The sequence below is a fragment of the Paramormyrops kingsleyae genome, chromosome 12 (genome assembly GCF_048594095.1).
Source record: "Paramormyrops kingsleyae isolate MSU_618 chromosome 12, PKINGS_0.4, whole genome shotgun sequence".
Taxonomy (NCBI): domain Eukaryota; kingdom Metazoa; phylum Chordata; class Actinopteri; order Osteoglossiformes; family Mormyridae; genus Paramormyrops; species Paramormyrops kingsleyae.
The window spans coordinates 22,065,500-22,091,782 of NC_132808.1; the positions used below are offsets into that span (position 1 = coordinate 22,065,500).

The 26,283-nt window shown below is 43.9% G+C and overlaps 1 protein-coding gene across 2 annotated transcripts in view; it reads left to right on the plus strand.

Moving 5' to 3' along the window:
- Positions 1-1,035: 1,035 nt before the first annotated feature.
- Positions 1,036-26,283, plus strand: part of cplx2a (complexin 2a) — a 40,877-nt gene continuing 15,629 nt past the window's right edge. Inside the window, exons 1-2 of one of the 2 annotated variants that reach the window (XM_023795985.2) lie at positions 1,036-1,566; positions 2,523-2,638. In XM_023795985.2, the coding sequence (XP_023651753.1) occupies positions 2,608-2,638 (31 nt within the window). In that variant the 5' untranslated portion in view covers positions 1,036-1,566; positions 2,523-2,607. Of the gene's footprint in view, positions 1,567-1,918; positions 2,250-2,522; positions 2,639-26,283 lie in introns of those variants that run through there. The other variant, XM_023795986.2, reaches the window with a different exon arrangement.

Sequence of the window (26,283 nt, forward strand, 5' to 3'; positions counted from 1 at the left end):
GTTAAATAATGTAGGATCTAATGCGTAATAAAGAGCCATTTTGCCTGTATATGGCGATATTATTTAATAGTAATAAAAGACTTTTATTTATCTGCACAGGTCCTTTACATTTGATTATCTTTTATGTTAAGCAGATTGTGTGTTTTTATTACCCTGGAGCGAGAGGTTACAGGTCCCGTGTGGAACCTCATTAAGCATACAATCATCAAAAAATAGGTGATTCTTTGCCGGCTTGGCGCTACAGGCTGCAGGAAACACATAGGTATGAATTTCAACATGTCCACATGACAACAATAATAAAACCATGAAACTTTAATCGGTGCCGATGTTGAATATTCACTATGATTTTATAATGCACCTCTATAGCTTACTTGTGGGGTTTATGCATATGACGTTTGCAAAATGTAACCTTCATTGTTCATTATTCCTATCAGTAATATTCCAAATATTTAAGCGTTTGGACCGTAATGAACGCCTAGGATGAAAACAACAATAACTGCACTCACAATGAATGTCATTATTTAGGCTAAGTCACCGAAATAGCCTACAAACGAAGCGGAGACACCGAGCACGATCGTTTTAGTTCTGAACGGTATTTTCTACGTACACATACAACTAACCAATAGGGCGGATCTTCTGCGTTTGGTCTCCACCATATAGTACGCAGCTCCCTCATTGAATATCCTATATATTGCGCTACTGTACTGGTGTCATCTCCATATACCTTCTCGATGTATGAAGCAGGGGGTGCCCATGTTCGTTTCGAGTAGGTCCGAACGAATATGTCACACATGTTTAGTCGACAGTCAATGAACAGCAGCGATCCGCGAGTTGTTGAGGTTTTTGCGCATCGGTATGTTCCCGTCCGCGTACAAGTGATCAGGGAGGCAGGTCAACGTACGGAGGGGCAGCGTCGCTTTAAATGCCCAAGGACGAAGCGAGGTGAGCGTGTGCTGCCGGAGCGGATCTCATGCTTCATGAACGGCTGCTATTTAAACCCAACTCACCGACAGCCGCACATATACGTTGCCCCGAAAGAGTTGCAACATACAAGTGATCCGCTCCTATAAAAAAAAGCGTAATGACTCCATATTACTGCATAACCTACAAAGAAGCTTTCGCCCCTACCCAAGCACAACTCAGCAGCGATTTCTTCCGGAAAGAAAAGGTTCAGAGCAGAACAGGAAAAAATGCATAAACAAAGACCATCTTGAACACAGATTAATTACGAACACGTCGTTATTGTTTGCTTGGGTGTGTTTGAAAGGGAAATTCCGTTGTAGGGAATGGGAGGGAGTTAGGGCATGAATAATAGATTGCTCTGTTTTGTGTCAGGACGTGGGACGTTTCGGAAGGTATAACTCCATGTGATTCAGTGAGTTCGTTTGTCGGCAGCTACAGCTTCTTTCCCAAACACTCACACGGCCACTGCGAGGGGAAGGAGGCGGACGACCTTTAGGCTGGGGGAAAAAAAACAGGGATGCGCCGAGTGAGGTGCTGAAATAGCCACTGAACTTCATTTTGGAGGGCAAAACGTCTCAGTACATACACAGGACGCCACGACAGGTAACCATTTCCTCTGCTGTGTGGGGAATCGCGTTTTGTCTTTGCTTTTGATTGTGGGACGAAATGGGGGAGCTGTCCATTAGATGGTGCTGAAATGTGACAGCGTACGGATAGGGGCTGATTCCGCACTTACGGTGCATGTACATTACAGACGGGTTTCCGCTAAAGGGAGAGGTACCGGGAAAGTAATGAGGAATAATAGTTTTAATACTGACGCACTGTTGCACTGTTAAAATAATCCACGTCTTACAAATATGCACCTGAAACCTCAGTAAGCATGGGAAATCACGTTTCTTTTAATTGGATAGTGGAAATGTTTCACATTGGAAGAGAATTATAAAGCTCCGGAAGTCGATTACTGCGTTTTCCCCCCTAGTGTTAAACTCTAGGAAAACTTGAGCTCTTTTGGCAAGCAAGAAGACACCTCCGATCAGGTGTAATCAATTACAAATTGGATTTAAACGCAGTTATATTATAAGTGACGAGGTGGGACGTTTTAAGCGTCAGTTTTAAGTGCTCTCAAGAACCGATATCACGATAGACAAAATCTACTTCCACTAACACCTGACTTTTTAACACCACTGTCCTGTCCAAATGGATCGACAGTGAACGCTGAAAATATAAACTAATTGAAATGCAACCGCGCAAACCGTCAACTAATACATCGCAAAATAAGTCCTAAGGTATTGTACAGTACATTTTATTCGACTTTTTTAAATATCTGAGACGCTGACCTTGGGATAACACTGACGCCAAAATCACATTATGACATGGCAGATTATTGGTGTCAAAATTATTCTAAGATGCCGAAATTTATTTTACGATTTAATAATGGCCATTGCTCCATCCATCGACGAATGTCAATGAGGAGTAGGGGTATGATTACAAGTTTATATCAGACTGGAATTGGTTCGCTGTGTTCGATGCCTGTTTATATTTAATGTGTTTTTTTTTAGGTCTGGCATCCACGGGCTGTTTCTTCTGTTCCACCTGAATGTAAGATAGAAAAGCAAGTGAAGGCAGGAATTCAAAGCCATCGCCATGGAATTTGTTATGAAGCAAGCGTTGGGAGGTAAGTCACCGAACCGTCCTTGTATAATCGGAAACGTCAGGATCGAAGATGAATAATATGGACGTCTGAAAGTGGATAAACCTTATGCTAAACGGATTTCCCCTGCATAGTTTAGCTCAACATAAAACGTTTTCCTTGCATAAGCCACCCTGAATCATGTACGTAAATAGGATTTTACCTGTTCTCCACTTGCGGCACTTGTCCGTCCTTGATACCTCCAGTCGTTTCGCATGAACATTCATGTTGTGCGAAATAAAAGCACAATACTATTTTCGCCATTGAAATACGCATTCAGTAACTAACATTTTCTTACCGGGCGATTACCCTCCGAATTGAATTTAATCAGATATGACTGTTGCTGGAATTTCAAGGTTTAGCGGGATTTTATAAACTTGTTCTGTGTCTAGGTTTGCGTTCTGGTTATTTGTTAGTTAGGGTGGATTTCTGGAAATAGACAGCTGGATATATTAAATATAAACACCAGCTTTTAAACACGTATTAATCGGCAAAACAATTTGCTTAAGTACAACGATGTCTGTAGATGTGTAACCCAAGTTCGGTCTACGTACCGTATTCAGTTCAGCAAGGCGTGGAGCTTGCAGAGTGACTGCGCACCTCGCAGAACAAGAAGTTCTTGGTGGAGCAGTTTAAGAAATAAGGTGTTCAATTCATGCGCCTGGAATTTGGTTGCTTGCTTAAAAGTATACATCACTGTTATTTATGTATGCAAACCCTCCAGTCCACCCCCTAGTTAACTAAACATGGTGTTTACCTTTTATCTTATAACTTAGATTATTGAGGTCAGTGGGTGTCTGCCTGCCAATAGCTGGGTTATACCGTGGCATTTTTATCCACAAGCACTTGAGAAGAGTGAATCGATGCTTTTCTCACAAACTGAGCTCACCCTCAGCTATTTGCCTGTCATACTATCGCACCACAATGACATTATTTCCACCTGAAGGACGCACAAAAGAGTGCGTTTGAAAGGTCAGCGGCACGCACTGGGAAATCACGCGCCGGCTCTGCGTAGAGGCTGCTGTCCCCGCTGTAGACGCACAACCTTGCTCTGCCTCGGCTCTGTAATGACCGGCCCATCAGCGTCAGCACTCAGAATCTGCCGCTCCATCTTAATTGAAGCTGACAGCCGAGCCTTGTGACAAGATGGATACCCAAGCTGGGTATTGCAAAAAAATAAAAAAAATACCCAGCAAAGAACCGGTGGTGTTTGGTTAAATGAAGAAGCTGGTTGGGTTCTCTGTTCTGCTGTGTGATGCCATGGATAAAGAAAATGATTAAAGTCCACCAAAGTCTGCGCAGGAGGGATTTCACCGTCACGGGAACTGAGTGACCCTGAACTCTTCATTCATGGCTGACCTGGCCGTTTTTTCTTTCTTACACTGAAAGGGTCATCTGGGAGAATTGTGTGCTGGTGAGCAGGCTGTGAAGTCAATGGGGTCTCCACTACGTTTTTGCAGGGTCCTGCATGCCTTGTCAGTAGCCAATCACGTAAGCGACAGCCCAGGAGGTGGTCTCACTGAGCAAAAGGGCTGCCACGTTACCTCACAGCGTAACAGGCGTATCAAAACATCATTAAAGATACATGAACACAGCATCCTTCTTTCATCCCTGTGTACTGCTGGGCTTTCAAGTTAAACACTTCTGATTCTCCTTCCTGGATTTTAGCCTGCAATTATTCAGTCTCAGAGTCACTGCGCCACCCTGGGGACTTTTTTCAGATTACCGAACCCCAAACAGCCTAAATGACAACTGATCAAAGACGGCGTACGGGATACAGATAGATGACAAAAAAATCTCCCCCACGGTGGTGACCCGTTTTCGTCTTTGGGCCTCCTGCTCGATGTCGAGCTTCAAAAGCTTCTCCCTCACCCTCCATCTACAAACAGTCTAGCAAACCCCCCCTGCCAGCATAAACGTCCCTAGCTAGGTTGATGCCAGGCGCTCTGAACAAAAGGGCACTCATCATTCACTCAGCTAAAGGTGTTACCACAGTTCTGTCAGGTTTATTTCTGCACCCAAAGCACTCCACGTCCAACCTGCTTCGATTCCTTGATCCAGAGAAACATTCCCTCCGGTGTGGAAGTCTCACCAGGGCAGAAGGACTCTTCGCTCACCCACTGACTGCCCGATTTGCCCTTCCACCATCTCGCCGAGATGATGCAGCGCCGTGTGATGATTTTCCCTGCATGCCATGCTAACAGCAAGGACCCGGGTTCTACCTGTGACTCCGGCAGCTCTGGACTCATGCTTATCGATTTGAGCGCTGACCTAGAAACGGCTAAAAAGCTTCTGCTGAGGCGGCACGATGTGCGAGGAACGGGGAGAGCATGAGAATTAGAGTGCAGAAATCAATATGATGCCATAAGATGGTGCATGTGTGTGGGATGGGGTGGGGGGGAGGGTGCTGAGATGAGGCTGAGGAGCTGAGAGCAGGACTGGGGGGGGGGGGGCGATGAAGTACACAGTTCCTCAGGAGACACAGTGAAGTCGGTAACCTTTTAATCACTATTTTAAATGTTTTCTCTGGTGGACATGTACCCCGGTCCAAAGTTCGTCGCTGCAGGGCTAGATTAGCACAGGCAGCGAGCAGAGGCTAAGGACAGAGTGGGGGGGGGGGGGGTGGTGAGCAGTGGGTGATTAAGCGTTAATGCAGAGGTACAGTAGCAGACTTGTTTTGGGTAAGCAGTATCTCTCTCTCTCTCTCTCTCACACACACACACACACACACACACACACAAAGACATGTGATGAGACCTCCGTGCTCCATGCACAGCATGAAGAGCAGACACCAGGAAGCTGCAAGCAGAAGCTGTAGCCTGCCCAGGTAGAGGTCGAGTATCCACCTGGCTGATTGAGTCTTTGAGTCCTGTTCCTATGTAAGGGTGAGCCGCGCACGGCATCATAGGGTTTCCTCCCATATTGGAAAATGCTAATGCCCATGCAAAAGCTTCCAGGGCGCACACACACTCTCACACACACTCTCACACACGGGCTCTTATCGCACATTAGGTAATTGTGTAGAACTTCAGCCCCAGATTGGTGCTGTGAAGCAGTGAGTCACTGGCAGAGCCTGGGTGTTCATACCCACGCTCTCCGCTAGGCTAGTGCACAGCGCGGCGTTCTCGCTGCTCGAGAGAGAGCGAACGGGGATTTTTTTTCTGCAGCCACAGGGGCGTCATGCTAGCCGTTTCCTTCAAAACTGCAGTCTGACATCAGACACCCACAAAGCATGAGAGGAAAGCAAACCGCGCTGGCTCTCTGCGGCGAAACCTTCACGCTCGTCCTGAATCTGCACCACGCGTACAGGCCGGCGCTTATCAATCAGCCGCATGTTGTGCGAAAACGCACGGGCGGCCTCGGTTTTGAAATATGCATCAAAATCATAAAATTATGACTTTTAATTCCATCCCAAATGAACGTCACCAACAAGGTTTTTGGCATAGTGTCAGTTTCCAGTGGATTGTGGACTTCAAGGTTTTTCAAGAGGATTAATTCTTTCTCTGGGACATTTTTGTACATTAGGCCAGTCCACGCCACACACGCCAGAAAAGGCTACGCTGTATGATATGAGCGACTTCTCATTTAAGGCTCAGAAAACACTCCCCCTTCCTTAGTTTTAATAGTAGTCTGAGCAGAAGTCGAGAGTGAGAGTCAATCACACTCCTCTCCTCTGTCACTAATTCAGTTTTCAAGGGGTCAAAGGTTGGAACGAGGTTGGAAGAATGAGAGGTGGAAGGAGATTCTCAATCCTTCCCAATGTTCAAACCAAAGTTACACCCTTGAGCGTGGGCCAAGGTCTCTGTGCAATGGTATTGACATCACTGGGAGGCTATATTGAGGTCACTGGGCTGACTTGGCGGGTGCTGGCTGCTGGTTTTCTACTCGTTGTCTCTGGGCAGGAATGCCAGCTTCGTTTTATCCTTACTCCCCATGAGCCAATAGCAGAAGAGAACATCACAAGGCCCACAGAAGCAGCTGCCTGACAGTCGTCTTGTATCCCAGAAGGCAGTGGTCCACCCATGTGACACTCTGAGCAGTTTTGTACCAGTAACTGACCTTCAGTACAAATGCCAAGCATGGTTCTGCAGACTCAGGTTTGAAAGGCAGGAGCAGCAGCTGATAATCTCATGGCCCTGAGGCCGGGTTGGCGTTGGTCATGAAGCAGCTACAACTAGAATGACGGTCGGTGAACTTTCAGGTCCAGGTGAAGATCTTTGCAGCCAGGCTGGTTGGCTTAAAGGGAACGTTCACCCACCAGGCTCTCCGATTTCACAGCAGTTTAAAAGCCCATCCGAATCACAGAGCACTCGACACCTAACAGTAACCAGATGGTACCCTGTCTGGGCTTGAGAGTCTGTCGTGCTTGTCTTTGGACAATTTTTCGCTAATTTTAATGTGCTTGACATTTCATTAGATTAGCATGATTATCATCTACGGCCGCGTCGCGTTACCACTAAAACCCAACTGCAAGTAGCACTTCAGGAAATGAGTCGGAATAGAGAGGAAGTGATGGATGGGGGGGATATTGGCGAATTGGCGATGGGGATGTCAGAGCTGGGCTTTAATTATGATTATAAGTCTGCAGCGGGACCAGCTAGGCTAAAGGTTAGCCATACATCAATAGGAGGGAACACGCTTCTTCTCCTGTGTGTACATCCTCCTCCGTTCAGCCGTCGTTTGAGAATAAATCCTCCTACGCACCTCATGGAAAGCAAATCGTTTTTTTTTTTCCCTGTAACAAACACAGTTCAGAAAGATAAAATTGTTACTTGCTGGGTTTGCCTTTGGAGAGTAACACCTTTTTCTGCTAAGCTTTCTCTGTCGTGCACATTGACTGGGGTGATTTAAAAAAATAAAAAAATAAAACATTCTGGTAAACGGAAAACACCTATATGAGTCATATGATGTTCTCCTAGCGCATTCAGTTGGGTACTGTCCTGGAGACAAACTACAGCATGTGTGTCGGGTTCAGAATAGAATCTAGATGCCATGAATTGGAAGCTGTAAGGGGAAATGAAAAGTACTCAATTAAAAATATGCAAATAATGGAGAAATAGGAATGTATTGTGCACATTTCCTGATCTGAGAGTATATTTTGCAACATTGTTCATATTTCTCCAAAATCAAACAATGACTGCTGTTTACAAATAAACAACAAATTGAAGCACTGAATGTGTTTGCAAAATTTGCAGGAAAATCTTTGACTGGTGTGTAATTCAAGGGCATGCTGATCATGACATACTGATGTATTATATTATTCATACACTGCCTGGCCAAAAAATAGCAAAACACTTTAATATTTCGTTGGACCACCCTTAACTTTGATTATGGTACAGATTCGTCAATGCATTGCTTCCATGTGCTCATGAAACATCTCAGCATTTTTTTCCATCTAGATTAGCATTCATTTCTTGTCCAGATCTTGTATTGATGATAGGTGAGTTGAACCACTCCATAAAGTCCTCTTCAGCACGTCTCAAAGACTTTCAATGGGGTTAAGGTCAAGACTCTGTGGTGGCCACTTCATGTGTGAAAGTGATTCCTCGTGCTCCCTAAACCACTCTTTCACAATGTGAGCCTGATGAATCTTGGCATTATCGTCCTGGAATATGCCCATGCCGTTAGAAGAGAAAAAAATCCATTGATGGGACAACCTGGTCATTCAGTAGATTCAGGTACTTAGCTGATTTCACTTTATTGCTGCATAACATTGCTGAGCTGTAATAATGATCCAATCATTGACTTGTAAGTACATGCTGATTTAAATTCAAACAGTGACTTTTTTTTGACCAGGCAGAGTATAATATCATATATATCATTCTATACGGTAGCCACTCCTAGCTTATAGGTCAGTACTGCATTCTTTATGAGAATACGAAGAGGAGCAATGCATGGTTTCGACTGATCAGCTGCAGCCTTGTATTATGGTTAGTTGCACTAATTGCACATAACTAATTAACCACTACATGACTCTGCTATCGCAAAGGCACAGAGACGTGCGCCTGTAATTGCGTTTGGGCACCAGAATCAGCCACAAAAAGGAAAAACTGCACATGATTGTGTAGTTTTTGTGGTGCGGCAGGCGGCAGGTGTGAGGAGTCAAAGCCAAGCAAGGTCGGCATGGCGACAAGCTTCATTAGGTGACCCCCTCCGCTGGGTCGAAGCCGAGGCGTCGTCCAGGAGGGGACATGTGTCATCCGCTGGACCGGCTTCTTGCACTCTCAGTCGGTGCCAATTTAAGCTGACCCCCCCCCCCCCCCCAACTGTCTCCTTCTCCATCAAGGCCAAACGTTAAGAGTCACACTTTTTTCTTTCTCATGATACTGTCACAGACACGGAACACTTTTTTTGTTATTACAACGGACATTTACACAAACGTTGACATTTGCCCAAGGAGCCAGGGGACTTGGTCAGTTACTCAAAAATGGAAATCAGCCTCAGACCTGGGAGATCCTTTTCTTACGACTTCATATTTTTATGGTTCACATATAGGGGTGGCTTGGCGGCTTAAAGCAGTGATTTCCAATCCGGTCCTCGAGGACCTACAGACAGTCCATGTTTTTGCTCCCTCCGTGGAGCTGGGAAGGAGCAAAAATGTGGGCTGTCTAGCAGGGACTAACTGTGGGTCCCTGAGGATTAGAGGGTGGTACTTTCATGTTACACCTCCAGGATAGTGGTTTTAGAATCTCACGCTGCACCTTGTGGGCAGAGTTTGCATGCTCTCTACACGTTGCATGGGATTCTTGCAGGTCTCTGATTTCCACCTGCAGCTCAAAAACACGCAGATATTTATTGGGGAATGGGAAGCATCAGCATGATGTGAAATGACCAGCGAGAGACAGAGAAATGTAACACAGAGAAAAGTTCCGACTTTATTTTTCACCTTGAAAGGTGTCCCAGGTACTCCAAATCTTTGGTGTCATCACACTGTCCATGGAGGAGGTATAAATGTGGAGGCCATGAGACATATAGACCCAGATTACCTGAGTCTACAGGCTGGAGTGAAAGGGCTCGAGTTTCAAATTCTATTGTCACGTGTTTCAAGAAGCACAATGAAATTCTAAAGCTACACTTACGGGATGCAACAAACACCAATGCAATACAAGACAAGAGAGTGCAAGACAAGACAGTGTAATACAGACTCTCCTCACTTAGCGACTGAGTTCCGTTCCCACGACTAGGTCGTTAAGCGGAATGGTCGATAAGCAAGGAGCCGGCCCTTACTGATTTTTCAAGCATACTGTATTGGTAGTGAGTTTGTGTCAACCATCTTTAAATATTGTTTTAATGTCACCTTTGCACCATTTATAACATTTTTTTGTTATGTTTATAAATGTTTATACAGTAGTGTACTGTATACTGTAATGAACAGAATAGAGGAAATCAGCTGCAATACACAATACAAACTGGTCTGAGAGCTTGTCCTGAGTCCAGGCGGCCATTAAACAGGTAGGTCCTTAAGTGAGAAGTGTCTGTATAAAAATGAGTAAACAAATAAATATTTGTAAGGGGACCCCAATACAAAATGGCAATAGTATAGAAAATACATATAAAAATAAAATACAAAAAGCAGCAGTGGGGTATTAAAAGTGACAAATATAATGCAATGGGGAGGGAGGTAAAAGATACTGGTCACTGGTTTAGGAATCTGCCGGAAAGTAGCTGCCAGTGAACCGGGTGTGTCAGGTGGGGAAGGGCCAGTATTGGGCTTCTGTAGCTCGACAATCAGAGCGGTGTGCTAACAATGAAAAGATTGGAAATTCCTGGGAGGCCACATAAAACATTGTAACCTTTCCCTCTGCAAATTGCTTTGGATAAAAGCTTTGAACGAAATGTAAAATGGTGCTGCTTTTCGGTGGCCCTCACACACATGGCCAATGGAGGGGATTGACCATGAAGAGCTTTGAAGATTGTGAGGAGCAATTCGATTGAAGGTGGAACGAAGCCGGAAACTAGTGCAGATAATGAAAGATATGAGCAGAGCATTTATTTTGTGTGTGAACCCGACCTGCAGAGTTTTGAACATACTGTAGTCAGTGCCAGTCAAATCCCCTGTGCCATCCCAGGCAATCTTCACTGTCAGTGTCTCCCCCTCCTTCTGCCGATTTCCCAAGTCAGTGTTCTCAAGTCAATTCAAAAGATGATGAATAAACAGGGTGTTTTAGTACTTCAAATTATAATCCTGTAAATTATATAATGAGACGGTCCAAAACTGGACCATGGGGGACACCTTATATGAGAAAAAGATTTTCTGAAGCGAGATAAAATACAGTCTGATAGTAAGGTAAGAGGTAAGCCAGGAGAAAGAGAGCCGTGCCAGTAATACTCATAGCTGAAAGGTGGTGTGGTATCAAACGCAGGGCTAAGATCAAGGAGGGCTTCAAGATCAGCAGCAAAGAGAAGATCATTAGCAAACCTAAGGAGAGCTGTCTCAAGCTACGAAGAGAGGGAATTTGAAAGTCTGATGACGGTTACATGAAACTAAATGGGCGTGAAGTTGAAGGGAAACAACCTTTTCTAAAATTTTAGCTAAAAAACGGGGATTCTGAATTAGTCTGTAACCAAATAAGATTCAGATCAAGTTTATTGAGAATGAGGGTGACTGAAGCGATTTTTCAATCTGATGGAACGAGGCTTTGGTTAACTAGGTGCGAAACAGCGGACTGAAAAATCAGATAAAAAAATGTTTCAAGAAGTGTTGTGAAGGCTGGGTCTAATTGGCAAGAAGATGAGTAAGATTTCACAATAGAGGAAGAGTTATAGAAGTAAATCAAGAGAAAGTGTAAACTGGAGGTGCAGAAATAATGATTGGGAGAATGGCAAAGTACTGTGTGTACTTTGTTTTGAAGGAAATGGATAAATGAATCACATAGCTCATTTATAGCGGACTGGGGAGGAATTATGGGGTGAGTGGCCAGCATTAAGGGTAGTGCTATGTATAGAAAGTGTCAACATTAAGACAGTATTCTTATAGTCGCTCAAGGTATCACCCAGTTATGTTCCTGGTTTGAAGATAAGAAGCCTCACATGGTGAGGAATGAGAGGAAGGTACAATTGAAGTGTGTGGTCATCTAGGGCTTGAGAAATAACATACGTTTATTGGGTAATATATACTTATATAAGTATATAACAGGACAGGGAAGTTTTACAAGACCATAGAACCAGGGGGGATGAATGGAAGCAGAAAAAGATCAATCGATTTAACATTTCAGTTTAGTTTTTTTTAGATTTGGGGAGCATACAACTAAAACTAAATCCAAGGAGCTTGTAGTCAGAAATACCCACCTGATTTGGAATAGCAGTACAGCAAATAAGATCAAGTATGACCATCAGAGTGGGCTGAACATGCCGTTCAAAATGAAGACATGCAGGTATAGACACAGATTCATCAGGGGTAGCATAGTGAGTATCAACATGCAAATTAAAATCACCAAGCAATATAACAGCAGATGACATGGCACAGGTAAGAGTGACTAATTCATTAAGCTCAGATTAAAAATAATTAAGCCTTGGAGGCCAGTAGATTAATAAAACAAGCAGTGAAAACTGGCCAATGACTGGCAAATGCCAGGCTGGTGGGAGTTTTACTTACACAAAAATTTTCTGAGGGCAGAACGAAAAATAATTGGTTCAGAGAGATCCAGTCAGATTGTAGGGGAGGTGGGTCCAAGCAACTAGAAGAGGCGGGACCAAGATGTCTGATTGGTTGGTCCCGCAAAGGCCAAGGATTTAGAAGGTAACATCATGCAAGTCAGTGACAATAGTTTTTAGGTTTATCATGGCAAACAGTAGCCAGGTCACCCGCTGTGTCATTGGGTATTTGTCATGTTTTAGTAAGCAGACGCATGTTGAGTCTTTTGAGGATGATTAAGACATTGAGCCAAGTAGCTTCATCCATTATTGAGCAATAGCATAAATCAGGATTGCAGAGTAATACTGCATGATTCTCAGTTACTGTAGCCTGTGTCTTCGATCAGATATCTCAGGGAGCTTAAGTCAGACGGTGATGATAAAGGCTTGTGTATAACTGACCTGGCAGGCGAGAGAGTGGGAACAGTGCAAGGAGGTGCCACCAGACAATTCCAAGTGCCTTGCCCAGTCCATAAGGATCCAAACGGGGGCATAAACTCAAAGACAACCGATACTCATCACTCACCCCAAAACGGGCTCGCAGAAGGAGGCAGAGTGGTGGAGCGTGGAACTCCATCGCAGCCGGCAGGTGTAGAGTTTAGTGACAAGCAACTGGAGCAAAAATAGACAGTGTTGGGCCAGAACAGCATGGAGACAGAAACCTCCGACCTCCAGCAGGTAGTGTGATAATCTAACTTTGGACACAGGCAATTAGAAAATGGAAAGTCAGTCCAATAACTTATAGATTGGAGTGGTGCACCAAATGATATTAATTCGCAGACAGAAAAACAACAACTGCTTCTGGATGGATGGATAACTACCTTGGATTTCGGTTCATACGCTCCTGCCCTTTGGTCACCCCACTTCCACTATAAATCCAGACACATGCACCCCTTAGTTTGGCAGGTGGTCTTTGGAGAATCTCGATGTATGGCTTTTGTTTTTATGGCTGAGGAGATATCTACAGGTCTCCTGCTGTACCTTTCCCATCAGCCATCACTTTAAAAAGTGAGTGGTCACTTCTTTACCCTCAGTACCGTGGACAGATATATTATCCTTTTCATAATACGGTTCACATTTCGGACAGGTGGAATAGGGCTATTACTGTACACTCTGGTGTAGAAAACTCACCTCTAGGTGAGATGACAAAGGTCTAATAGAGACCATCTCTCACAGCAGGGGGAAGGGTACCTCATCTCGCAGCTTCTATAAATGGCCGTATGTGATACAAGGACACCAGAGAAATGAGGTCTTATGTCTTTAAAGGTACTTTTGACTCATTGGGCAGCAGCAGTTCTGATATTAATAACTGTTGAAAAATGCTACATTATTGCTTCTGTGGAAATTACATGAACGACACCACGAAAGATGTTGGAGCTTAGCCATTTAACAGGAAAATTTGAAACTCCTGCTGCTGTTCATCTGAGAGACAAGGCTGTATGTTTCTGATGGGGTTAAAAAAAAACGGATCAATTATGCTGGACAGCATTCTAACCTGGGAAGTGCTCAGAGACGTCCAAAACAAAGCCAGTTATTTATGATAAAATCATAAATTAGTCATGCAAATGACACTTTTACTCAGAGCAGCTTACGATTTCACCCATTTACACAGATGGATACTTTATATATTTAGATATATTTAGGTTAAGAGCCTTTCTCCTGTACCGCATTCCTGGGACTTGAACCAGCAACCGTCAATTTACCTGCTCCTGTTCATATGGTACTCCTGACAGGTTCACTTATTAAAAGTGTGATACCTTCCCCAGATATATAGAGTTATGAACCTGCCTTTAGAGGTTTGCATAGCCATCTGTACACAGTGTGGTAGTGAGCCTACAACCAGGCCCAGTCAATCCTCCAGGCCACATAGGGAGCTACCTAGGGCACCAACATCTGAGGTGGTGCCAACTTGCCAGCCTATTTCACTTTGCTTCAGACAGGGGGCGCCAGTGGTGATGCTCACCTATGGTGGGACTTGGACTAGGACCAGTACTGCAAGATACACAGGTTACAAGACACACTGCATGGGATGTCAGTTCATCACAGGGCATGCACCAATTCATCTGACCACGTTTTTTTTTTTGGGATGTGGGAAGTAATCAGAGGAGGAATCCTTGAGGAAAGACATAGGAACACAGGAACAAAACTTCACACTCAGAGCTGGGGGAATTGAAGCTGTAATGTTAGAGACATGAGGTTACAGTACATCCCACAAAGTCACTGTGCTTCTAAGGTTCACCTTTATAAGTTTTTAAAAAGTGAAACAGAAAATTAGTATTTTAAAGTGACTTTAAAAGAGAAAGTCCTCCTTAGGTCTTGTTTCAATGCTATGCTACAATGTTTCAAAATGAATGAATATTCTGTGTTGAGCATAAGGAGGTGTTCTGAGTTAATGAGCGTATGTGTTGAGTTGGCACAGAACATCTAATCCCCAAGATAAATGCGCCGTACAGGTGTGGATTAGCATTCAGCCTTGGACTCCATTATTTAAGAAACCGCTTAACTCGAAAATTGATGATCAAGACTCTGAAGCAAGTTTAAGATCTTTGACTTTTTTTACAATTTGATTGAGGCATTCAGAGAGGGGGTTGGGCTTACTTGCAGAGGGGTGCCCTAATTATCCATTCAAGAATAATGGATTCCTCGATACATGTCTGCCTACAATTGTGTACCTCCAGCTGTGGTCACATGAGATGGGATGCTACAGTGGGCTAAGAGGGTCAAAACTCACACCGGTCCATTCTGCAGCTCACGCTTTTGATGTTGACAAAAATTCTTCCTGCCTTGCTCGTTCTTTATTTTCTCACCCTGGAGGTTTGGTGAGCAGGAGAGTCTTTGCAGTACGTGCACTAAGATGGATATCTTGGAGTGTGGAGGTGCTGAGTGTTGTTTCACCACTCTGAGAAATAATCCTTTTTAATCTCAGCGCAGAAACAAAGCTATGAACTTACATTGTGAAGAACAAATGGATTTTAACCTCAATTTATTTTCAAAAAGGCATTTTTTTTTACAGTTCTTCTGAGTGAAGAACAATGGTGTTTCCGACACGAGCAGCTTATTAAAATGCCTATTTCAGCTATAATGATAATTATGTTAAATATGTGACTAACAATAAGGAATAAGTGACTGATTCCCAGATGGCGCCCTCTCATGGCGAAAGGCAATAAGCTGCTCTCTCTCCCTGCTTTACGCATTTTCGTTGATTTTAATGTCTTTACATGTGCAACTTGCTGTTGTATTGCGTATGACCACCATACTCTGCTGAACATTAGGGAAAATGTTGTAGCAAATCTTTTCATTCCCGATTTGAATTCTGCATTTTATCTTTATTTATTTTTCTATACTATGGTGCATTTGGCTGTGGTTCCTATTTACTCTTTCTTTGTCTTACACTCTCTTGTCCTGTATTGCACTGCTGTGTTTGTCCTATTGCCCAATGCCTTGACTCTGCACCTGTAGCGTAAGATTTTCATTCTTTGGAACACGTGGCAATAAAACTTGAAACTTGGCTTAGCTATTGATGCATATAACCAAAGGAATCCCTAAAACTGAACAAATCAACTTATTAATAGCAAATTTGAATTGGTACTAGTGCGTCCACGTAATTGTTACACATGCAAGTGAACCTACTCATGCTTCAGAGTAATAAAGGGGATAAAATAGAAATGTGCAAACACTTCTGCAAAAGGAAGCTTTCACAAGAACAAGAAATGCCTTTCAGAAATCGAATCAAAGGGCGATGCCTTCCGCAATTCATCACAGATCTTTGTGAAGCGTCCTTGTTGCTCTGCTGGTTACAATGTTGGACTGCACATTGGTGTTTTCAAAGCGTAGAAGACTTGGACATCTTGTAGGTTCTCTTGGGAATTTTTTTTATGTCTCAAGTCCTTATCTATTCCACTTGATGAGGTCTGTTCTGCACTTGATATTAACAAACATGTCAGTGTCAATGCTACTCTCTTGGTATGTGTGTGATGGATATGCATCCCGCTTTAAGCAATTATGGAGATTCCCCGTCTATTGTGTAGCACATAAAACCCCAGCAGAGAAAGCTCTGTGTTATTTGGGTCCCAACAATGATCCAAGGTTTGGAAGGTCAAATGCTATCGACGGGGAGTGTTATGGTGAACAACAACACTTGAGTATCTCAGGAATCCACACCTCACCAGAATGCCAGACCTGAAAGGAGACAAGGCAAGGGTTGGCCATGATGGATTTACATGTTGTCCCTTTCATATGCACTTGGCACTCAGTCTGCATTTAATCAGAGTCACATGATCACTGCCGCGTCTTTCCCTAGCTCTCATCATCAGACACATGGCGGGCATTCTAGCTAGCTAGCTCTAAAAGATCAAGGCACGAAATAAGCGATTTGAATTCAGAGCTGCTGCCTTGGTTGCCTTTTAGCTCAACACGATAAAAAGTCACGGAAGAGACGCCGTTCCAAAAGTGCCAGAGTACATTTTCAGGTCCTTGGAATACATTGGAATACATTCTTTGATGTTTTTACGAAAAGGGTATTTATTTCAGATTAAAGCAGCAGAATGAATCAGTCTTCTGGGCAGGATGATAATCTAGCTTGGATTCCCTGTCATAGCTGTCAGGTAAACATTGTATTACATGAAAGAATCTCATTAGATGTTTTTTTTATTGGCTGAGGTGCAATCTGGTGCAATTGAAGTTTCAGCACTCAAGGCAAATTAAATTAGCCCATTTTTACGCCAGGCGCGTTTCGTTGGTCTTTTGCCACGGCTGGTGGCACGCGGTCAGATGCATCGGGGTCAGTGTGGGCAGTATGAATTCACTGGCCCTTTTCTGATGGCAGTCAAATGGGAAACAATGATTGAGTGAACAAAGGATCAATACAACAGCAATTGGCAGGAGTTGATAGGAGCTGAAGAGCATAAAAGACCAGTGGGCTGAACCGACTGCAAAGAGAAAACAGATGGAATCCCTGAAGAACATTTTTCACAATAGAAGACTTTTTTTTTTTGCTGCAGGATTGCAGGAAGGTCAATATTGGTGTAGGTGAGAGATGTCCCAAACAAAGAGGATCATCCTTTTGTGTCCAAACATGGGATAGCTTGTCTTATGCAGACTGAAGCCTTATGATGGAATGCCCCTCACTGCCAACTGAGGCTATGCCATAGTGGGTTAACCTTCAAAGAATCACTTCTTCCTAAAGCATCATTTGCCCACATCAGCTGTTCGATGGAGTATTGCAGCTTCATTGACAGACAGGCTTGCAGTTTGGGTGCTTTGATGTGAACCACACCGCCAAAGATACTGATCTGTACCACATGGGGCTTTGGTTCAGCATGCTGTGACCAGTCAAAAGTTTGGACATGCCAAGCCGCCTACAACGAGCGATAGAGTGTCATGTCACATGACCTGGTCACCTGACCCAAATCCAATGAATGCTTAGCATATGTGGGACCTCCTTCAGGACAGCTGGAAAAGCATCCCAGGAGGCCACCTCATGGAGCTGGTGTGGAGGAGACAGTAGGGTCAGTCAGGACCTGGAGGAGTTGGGGTTAAGGGCCTTGCTCTAGAGCCCAATGGTGGCATCACTCTGATTATCACAGGATTAGAACCAGCAACCTACTGAGTCCCAATCCATATACCCCCCACCCCAACACAGCAGCAAATAATTTGTTGTTTTATATGATTTTGATCAGTGCGTAATTCCATATATGTTATTTGTTTATTTTGATGTCTATAATTATTCTAAAATATAGCGAATAGTAGAAATACACCTTTCTATGGTACTGTATACACCTTTGGCTGGTACTGTAGGCCAGAAAAGATCTTTGTATCCCACACGCTAGAATGTCACATTGCAGCTTAGAAACATTTCACAGTGGATGTGTGAGCAGACATTAAATGAAAGCTTCACGTGATTAAGGCTGAATGACAGGAACACAGTTTAACGTCTCAGATAAGGGAGTCAACTAAACTAGTCCATTCATCGGCACCAATCAGATAAGATGTACCCAATCCAGTCACAGTCTATAATGTAGAATGTTAGAGCCATTTCAAAATATAAAAAATGTTGGTATTTGTCTTATTTTTGTATACTTAATATCAAATTTTTAATTGAAGTTATAATAGTATCTATTTCAGTTAGCATGATTTGCAAATCAAGACCCCCATGTTGATAATTTTGGTATGACCCATTTGTGCATAACAAAGACACGTCACGTCACATAGTCACGTGTAATTTCATTCGAAGAAGTAAGTGGGATGGAGGAACGGTTTCAGAAGCGTGGAGTAAAAGAGTTCTTTGACCGTGCTAATAGAGATTTTGAATCCATTTTAAGATGATACTGTAAACTGGATTTTATTTACCTTAATAGATAAAGATTCGTTTGTTGCATTTTACCACATTGCATTTACTGAGCTCAAACGCTTTACAGAATGCTGACAGAATCCTGATACTGGATCTGTCACCATAACACAGAAGGTTCATCTGGCCAGCAGAATGAAGCAACATTCAATATTCAGGACTCTCTTTGAATAATACCTGGAGAAATATTAATAATGGAATGTCTTGAATCTCAAATATAACAATATAAATTAGGAAAGACAAAAGTAATGAGAATGTTAAACTAAAGAGTTAAAAAATATACCCTTTTATTAGATGTCATATTTCATTCTCTGTCAGTAAAAAATCCTTTATAGAAATGAAACTCCCTCCGTTGTCCATAAAACAAGCGAAAGTGAAAGCAACAGGCTGTACTGTCCACATGGTCAGTATTTAAAGGACATGGTACAAAAGCACTGCTTCTGATTTTCCCCAAGACACGAGTAATTATTTTAAAAGCATGTTTGTCCACAGGCTTGTGACTTCAAAAGTGCATGCAGAAATTGTTCATGGTAAAGACAATGCAAGGGGCATGTGAAAATTACGACATACACTAGTGACGAAAATTGTGGAAACACCTAGAACTTTTGGCATCATGTTTCAAGTATTACTACATGAATATTGGTGGTAATGTTCATTAACAAAGAATGTTACAAATATCATACCTGGGATGATTAAATAAGCAACTGGAGCAACAGTTGAATAAAGTTCTGCAATCTCTAAAACTTGGAAGTGTTTCCACAGTTTTTGCCACTGGTGTATTACTATTTTAATGGCTGGTTCTACTTTTTTTTTTTGGGGGGGGGGGGGGGGGTCATGTGACAGCTGGCCTGCTCACATGAGAAGCAGTCAAGCTGAGTCCAGATCCTCATGTGTTGGCATCTCGCTGCGATCTGCTAATGAGGGAGAGGTAGAAATGATAGCACGGCCGTTTAGGGTGTGAATGTACTCATTGGAAATGCTGTGTCATCTGCGCTCTAAGCTGTTAACGGGGAGCGGCTTCCGTCGGGCGTAAATGACAGAGAGAGGGTGACGCGTATCGGTCTGGGGGTAGAGGGAGCCCCGCTTTCGGAGGCAGGGCGCCGAGTATCTGCCCCCTTCACTGTGAAGCACAGTGCTTCGGAAAAACATCCAAACCCGGCCCCTTTCGATGAAGTCGAGGGTGGAGTCTTCTCCACGGGGCAGCAGAAACAAGATCCGAAGACGGCTCAAAGGCTCATTTTCTGAGCGAGTGACTCCTGTCAGCGGAGCTGAAGCATTGACCGATTTATGTTCGAGGGGGGGGACGTAAACCCCACCACCAAATCCATTAAGCCAGAGAGACAGGGGTGGTCGCTGCTTGCCGACACGGCTGGGCTCGCACCCGAGCTTGAGCTCTGGCCCTGAGTGACGTGCATTTCTGGAGGACCCGCGGGGGCTTCCTGGGAGTGTGTGGGCCCCCAGGGGACAGCGGGGGCCCGGCTAATAGCCTCGCAGGGATCCATATCTGCTGCTGTGTTGCTGCTTCCTACATACTATTTTTGATCTTTTCTCAGAGTTTATACAAAACATTTTTTGACCACTCGTGCCTGCATTACCCATCACTGCTATCATGTTTGCAATAGAATCAGGTTATTGAGTACTACTCTGAGTACTCCATCTTTCCTTCTAGTAACATCTGTATAGCCACATTTATTAACATAATAAATAACGGACATAATAGGAACTAGATATTCCAAGCAAACAGAGATGGAATGGACTGTTGTCATGGCGATGCCCCAACCACAAACACTCACAGTCAGTGAAGGCTTCTTTCAAGTGCAAGGGATGATGCACACATGTCTTGAGACTCTGGTAAATTGGGATGAACCTGTAGTGCTCACCGGCATCACCAGTTTGACTGCAGTCCTTCTACTGTACATTCAATGCTAAAATCTCCCTGCATTCGTCATCTGTAATCTTTTATAAATCACTTTTTTTTTTGCCAATTTCCTCAAGAAAGGCCCTTTGTGTCTTCAATTACAGAGTCATTTAACCATTGAATTAAATAATTCAATAAGAGAAGTTGGCTAAAAGTTCTTGAAATAAGATTGCCGGTGTCTTAATAGTCATGCGTGTGAAAAGCAAAGCTTCAAAAAAAAAAAAAAAAACGTGGAACCCACAAGCTGTCAAAATGGCGGGGCGGCGAAACAGAGCAGCGGCTTCATGGGGGCGGGGCGCGGCGGGATAAAGGGCGTGGCTCTGTGGCGCCTGGAGGGGCGTGGCCAGCTGTGAGTCAGCAGCAAGGGCCTCATCTCCGGGGCCCCGCTCTCGTCCTATCCCGAATACGTTTCTGTCATCTCCTCATCCCCTCCCGAGGCCCCTCGGCTCCCCCCCAGAGATTTCTCGGCATTTAGAACAGAGACGCCTCCAAGCAAAAGCAGCGACTCTTATCAAATCGCGGCATAACCTCAGATTGTCGCTTCGCTGGGGAAGAAAAAGGGGGAGACTTCAAAGAAGTGTGCTTGTCTGGCGACAGACACCCAAGACTTGATTAAAGGACCCATCACCGAACAAAGGGGGGGTTTTTGTGCCCGATTATTCTGAGCCGGGAGTGACTTGGATGACAGATGTAAGATTCAGGAAGTACCCTTTTATTCTGCCAGTTTATACATTTTCCATTCTGACAGCAGCTTGAACCAGCATCTTTAAAACGTGTCGCTAAAGAGATGAAAGCACCCTGATTATTCACAGACGGAGAGTTTGGGTCAGTTGTGTGTGTCACAGCAAGACAAATGTGACTTCGGCCAAGGTCGCTCTTTGGTATTATTCGTATTAATGAATTTCAAGCTCAGCTAACGAACCTGACGCAATTCTTGCCCCGAGGATAGCTTTAGGGTTAAACTCTCACTACGTAGGCGATACCAGGATTTCCAAACAGCACAGATTCATAACCGTGACCGAGACGTCAGGCTCAACAGGACCTACGTTCTTGTCACCTTTTCTGAGCGTGCAGCACAAGAATGCTTAGCGTTCAGTAACAATACTGCTGGTTGTGACCTAGACAGGGCTGTAATGAGTCAGCGAAAGGCTTCCTGGTCTGTATTTATATCTGTTTTGTTCCAGTAGAGCATTGCACAGGGTAACACAGCATCTCCACTCCGATACCATATGCCTGCTCTGTGCTCATCTGATCTCTCTCTTTCATCCTTTCACGCAAATCTGGAAAAAAAAATTCTTTATGTTTTGATGCACTTTTGGATGAACCTTGCATAGAATGTTAGGAATCTTCTGTAAAAAGGAATAAATCATAAGAAAACAAAACGGAATGAATATATTTTCCAGTTTTTAAATAGGCAGTCAATATTTGTTCGTGTACATGTCACATCAGCCAAACTAATATTCAGAAATAGGATTTTTAATTAAATAGTAATGTTTCACTGCTGTGGGTTAATGATTGTGCAAGGACCCCCACAACATCAGCTGGAATGAAAGTAATCAAGAGGCAGCCTTTATTCATGGAAAAGCTGTCTTTCATTGCACCGGTACTTGTGCTTCTGTCATTATTATGAGTTTCGTCTCACAATGGAGAGCTGCAGTCGATACTTCAGAAGGTGTGAAATTTGGTGAAATGATTGCGGAGCTGCAGATCAGGTCCTGGGGTTGGGGTCCACCTCCTTCTGATGACCCCTTACTCCGGCACGCTGATGAATCGTGCAGAGTCTCCTGCGGTGTCTGAGACACGCTCCCTACTGATGTTCTGAAGAGCCTTCTAAGGTCTTAATGTGGTGTACTATATGCCAGGAGAGCAGGCCCAGCTCAGAGTGTGCCGTCGAACCTTAAAGAAAACTCCTGCCAGGGTCTCTGAGCTCAGAACTCAAGTCTGAGTTAAATCACCCGCCGACTGTAGACTGAAGTCCCACGTTGTTGCATGCTGATTGCGTCCAGAGGTCCCACAGCACCAGGACATCAGAGATGCCACTCGGCCGTGGGACTGAAGCTTGACAATATCACCGCAGGCTACGTAAGGGATCTACGCAGTAATGGGCCATCAAGCTGCTAGCGGTGACATATGATGCTCTACCCGGTCGGTATTAACATGATTGCATGGCAAGCTTGACATAAGGTTGGTCAGAGGATGGTCTACGTTCAGGGACGTCACTGACTGCATGGAAGCGTAGTTATGCCTTAATAACATCCGTGTACTACATACTATTAAATCAGTTAGACCCTAAATGGAACAGATAGGTTTGAGGATATAAAAATATTCAAATAAGGATAAAATAATGTTATTTTAAACACCAGCGGTGCTTACTCTTAAACTGGGTCGATCCATTGATTAATGAGTGTGCCACTGGGCCCAAAAGGCATGAAATTTTCGGCATCGCTGGCATTGTTTGGAAAGCAGGTTTACTGTTGTGAAGTAGCAACCAAGGCTGTTTGAAAGTGATATGAGAGTTTGATCGATTATTTTAGCCTGGAAATTCAATTCAAAGCAAAATGGAGCCTGAAGGCAAGGCTGCAAGCGTAGACTCGTATTGTCAGCCAGTCGCTCATGTTTAATCAACGTTTGAATGAAAAAAATATCGTGTCCCCTAGTTTTTATTCCTTAAGTTAATTAAACTTAAATGTTTTGTTCTTATGTAAAATTTTAATAGCTGTAAATAAAGGTGTAATTAAGGACATTTAATAGTTACGCTTTCACTTTACGTTGACATCATCATCCCAGTACGGACTAGAAGTCCCTTTAAACTTTGATGTTAACATTTGACTGAGACTCACTGACTTACTGATTGGATTAAATTTAGAGAAGCGCTTTCATAAGTCATGAAGCCTTACAGGGATACACCTGACTGTAACACCTGGTAATCCATTACTAATCATCTGAAATTCAGAATGTGATCATCAGTGATCCATATTCACCAGTACCATAAACATACTTCCAGTTCAGAGACATCAACCTGACCAGAAATGAACTTCTCTTCCTGAAAGCCACAAAATGATGTACAAGAAGTTTTCTTCTTAAGAGAGTAAGAGCATAAAAGGCTCATACAGAGACAGATGCATCAGGCTCTGGGTAATTTGTCGGTTGGTTAGGGGAGCTTGTAAGTTACATTCACAGAATAAATAGCTTGGAGTTCGTGTTAATAGGTACCCGCATCACAAAGACCCAGGCAGAACAAGCTCACTAATTGACTGTGGTACTCAGAACCCGAACGCGGGGCTCTCTGCAGGTGAAGCAGCGCTGCCGTTTCAAGCGCTTTGAATTACCACCCCATCGGGTGCATGTGACGCACAGCTTTTTCCCAGCATGCTCTGGGGCAGGGGGGTGGGGAGTGGGGGGGGGGGTAGTTGCCCAGACTGGATATGAGTTCTCATGCGAAAGATTCTTTAATGCTTATCCCCATTTTTTCTGTCCGTCTCTTTGAAGCTCTCTCCTCGTCTATGTGCACGGTGCCTTTCAACATTTCCAGTGTCTGTACACACAGCTAACTTCCAAAGACGAGTCACAGACCTAATAATACTCCACAAACAATGGGGGATAGGATACAGGACTGTGCTGCCAGTCGTGGTGTCGCTGATTCGTTCGTGATGGACGCTGAATGCATGCCGATAGTTTGGTTATAGGGGCCTTATTCAAATTCCGCGTTGAATTGCCTTTGAATTAATTCTATTTAAAGCAGGCAGATGTTGGGTAGTGAAGAGACAGCTTCTGGTGTTTTTCTAATTTTAAAACAGATAAACAAACAGGAATCCCCATTTAAGTGTGTTATATGGAGTACTTAGGCATAATATAAGCCAATAAAAAAGACTTGAGCGGGGGTTGAAAATGCAGAGGCTCAAATTTCCTTAGCATAGGCTCTGCCCGAATGGGGCATCTCACAGAAAGTCACTCTCCGGGGCTCGGACCGGTCCAAACTTCACGCCGTAGACTGCAACACTAACAGAAGCATAACTCATTCTTTTCCCACCTAGAAAAATGCATAAGTGGCAAAATAATAATAATAATAAGAAGAATAATGGGCATTTGCCCTTTAATTCTTTAATTCCCTGTAGTGCTGCTCAAGGGAATTTTACTTACACAAAAATGTTCTGAGGGCAGAATGAAAAATGATTGGTTCAGCGAGATAACCAATCGGATTGTAGAGGAGATGGGTCTAAGTAACTAGAGGAGGCGGGACTAACCAATCAGATGTCTTGGTCCCGCCTCCTCTAGTTAAACTGCCACGAGCTGTGGCGCTTCACAGTTGTTCGAGGGGTGAGATACCAAAGAACAGGGTTGAGGTTGAGCACCTGTAGTAACATGACCCTAACCACTGTTTTGTCGGATTCCTTAATGCAAAATGTAGATTTTTCATTCAAATCAGTTGGTTTTTTAATGCAAACTTCTGCCCTTCGAAGCTGCTTTTAATGAATCCCATCACAAGCCTGGCACAATGGCGCAGTATTTTTAGACCTGGGTTCTAAATGCAGTCCTGACACAGTTAGGGCCTAAGCTCAATACCCGAACATAACCTTGGCTCAGAAAGCAACACTTTTTAGACATTGTATGTGATTTTGTGCCACCATTTTCCCCCAGGAATGATTAGTACATCTGCATCGCTATTGTATCCTGGTACGCTGCCATAATATTTATGCAAATGCATAGTCATAAACAAAATGTCACAAATTGTACTGTAGCCATCAGAATATCGGCAACACCATTAACTTTTAAAGCAGGGCTATTCAAATCACGTCCTACAAGGCCCGAGTCCTGCTGATCAGCATTCCTGTACCTGTGAGCCGTGTGTGAAGCCTCTGTGCCCAATCGGAATCAATAATTATTAAACTACCTGGGAGAACTGAGAACAAGGCCTGGATTTAGGATCAAGATCCAGATTTGAAGACCCATGTTTTAAAAGGATGTGCCAAATATTACCGACACCCGTAACTTTTATGGGCATGTGCCAAAATCACAGAGCAGGCCCGTGTCTGTGTTGTGGATTTTCTTTGTGGGACAAACCAAGGGCAGAAGTTGAAGCTATGCAGCTCCATCTTCTTAAGCTGTATGACACTTCTCTGGGCTTCAGCCTTAATGCGTGGAAACACACTCAGAAAGTGGGACCAGTAAGCAGTTTTGTCAACAAGGCAGCTTGAACTTGCAGATGGAAGTATGGCGAAAAATAGCATCAAGATAAACAGACATGCAGTCATATTTGCAAGGCTCAATAACCCGTGACAGCAAGGACATTTCTGTTCGTCCACCCATGTATCTCAACAGCTTGTCCAGTACAGGGTCTTGGTGGGCCTGGAATCCATCCCAGGCAGCAGAAATCACAGGTAAGGGAATACCCTGGTTGGAATGCCAGTCCATTGAATGGCACGCACTCATACGCAGCATAACACACCGAGGGCAATTTAGAGAAGCGAACTTCCACTGTCTGTCGAATCGTTAAAGCTGATTTCCCCTTTGTGAGCATTTGTGAGGCTTTTTCAAGTCGGAGTGCAGTCTGATCAGAGGCAGTTTGACAGGGTCCTCGCATCAACGTTTTTCACCGAGGATGACAACCTGCCCTCCCTTAGGCTAATTAGCAGGCCGCGGCACGCCGTGATGTCGACGAGCCCGATGAGGCGGGAGATCGCTTTCCGACGCCCGTGACGACCCGCCACAAGCCCTGGCAGCCCGCCCGGTGAC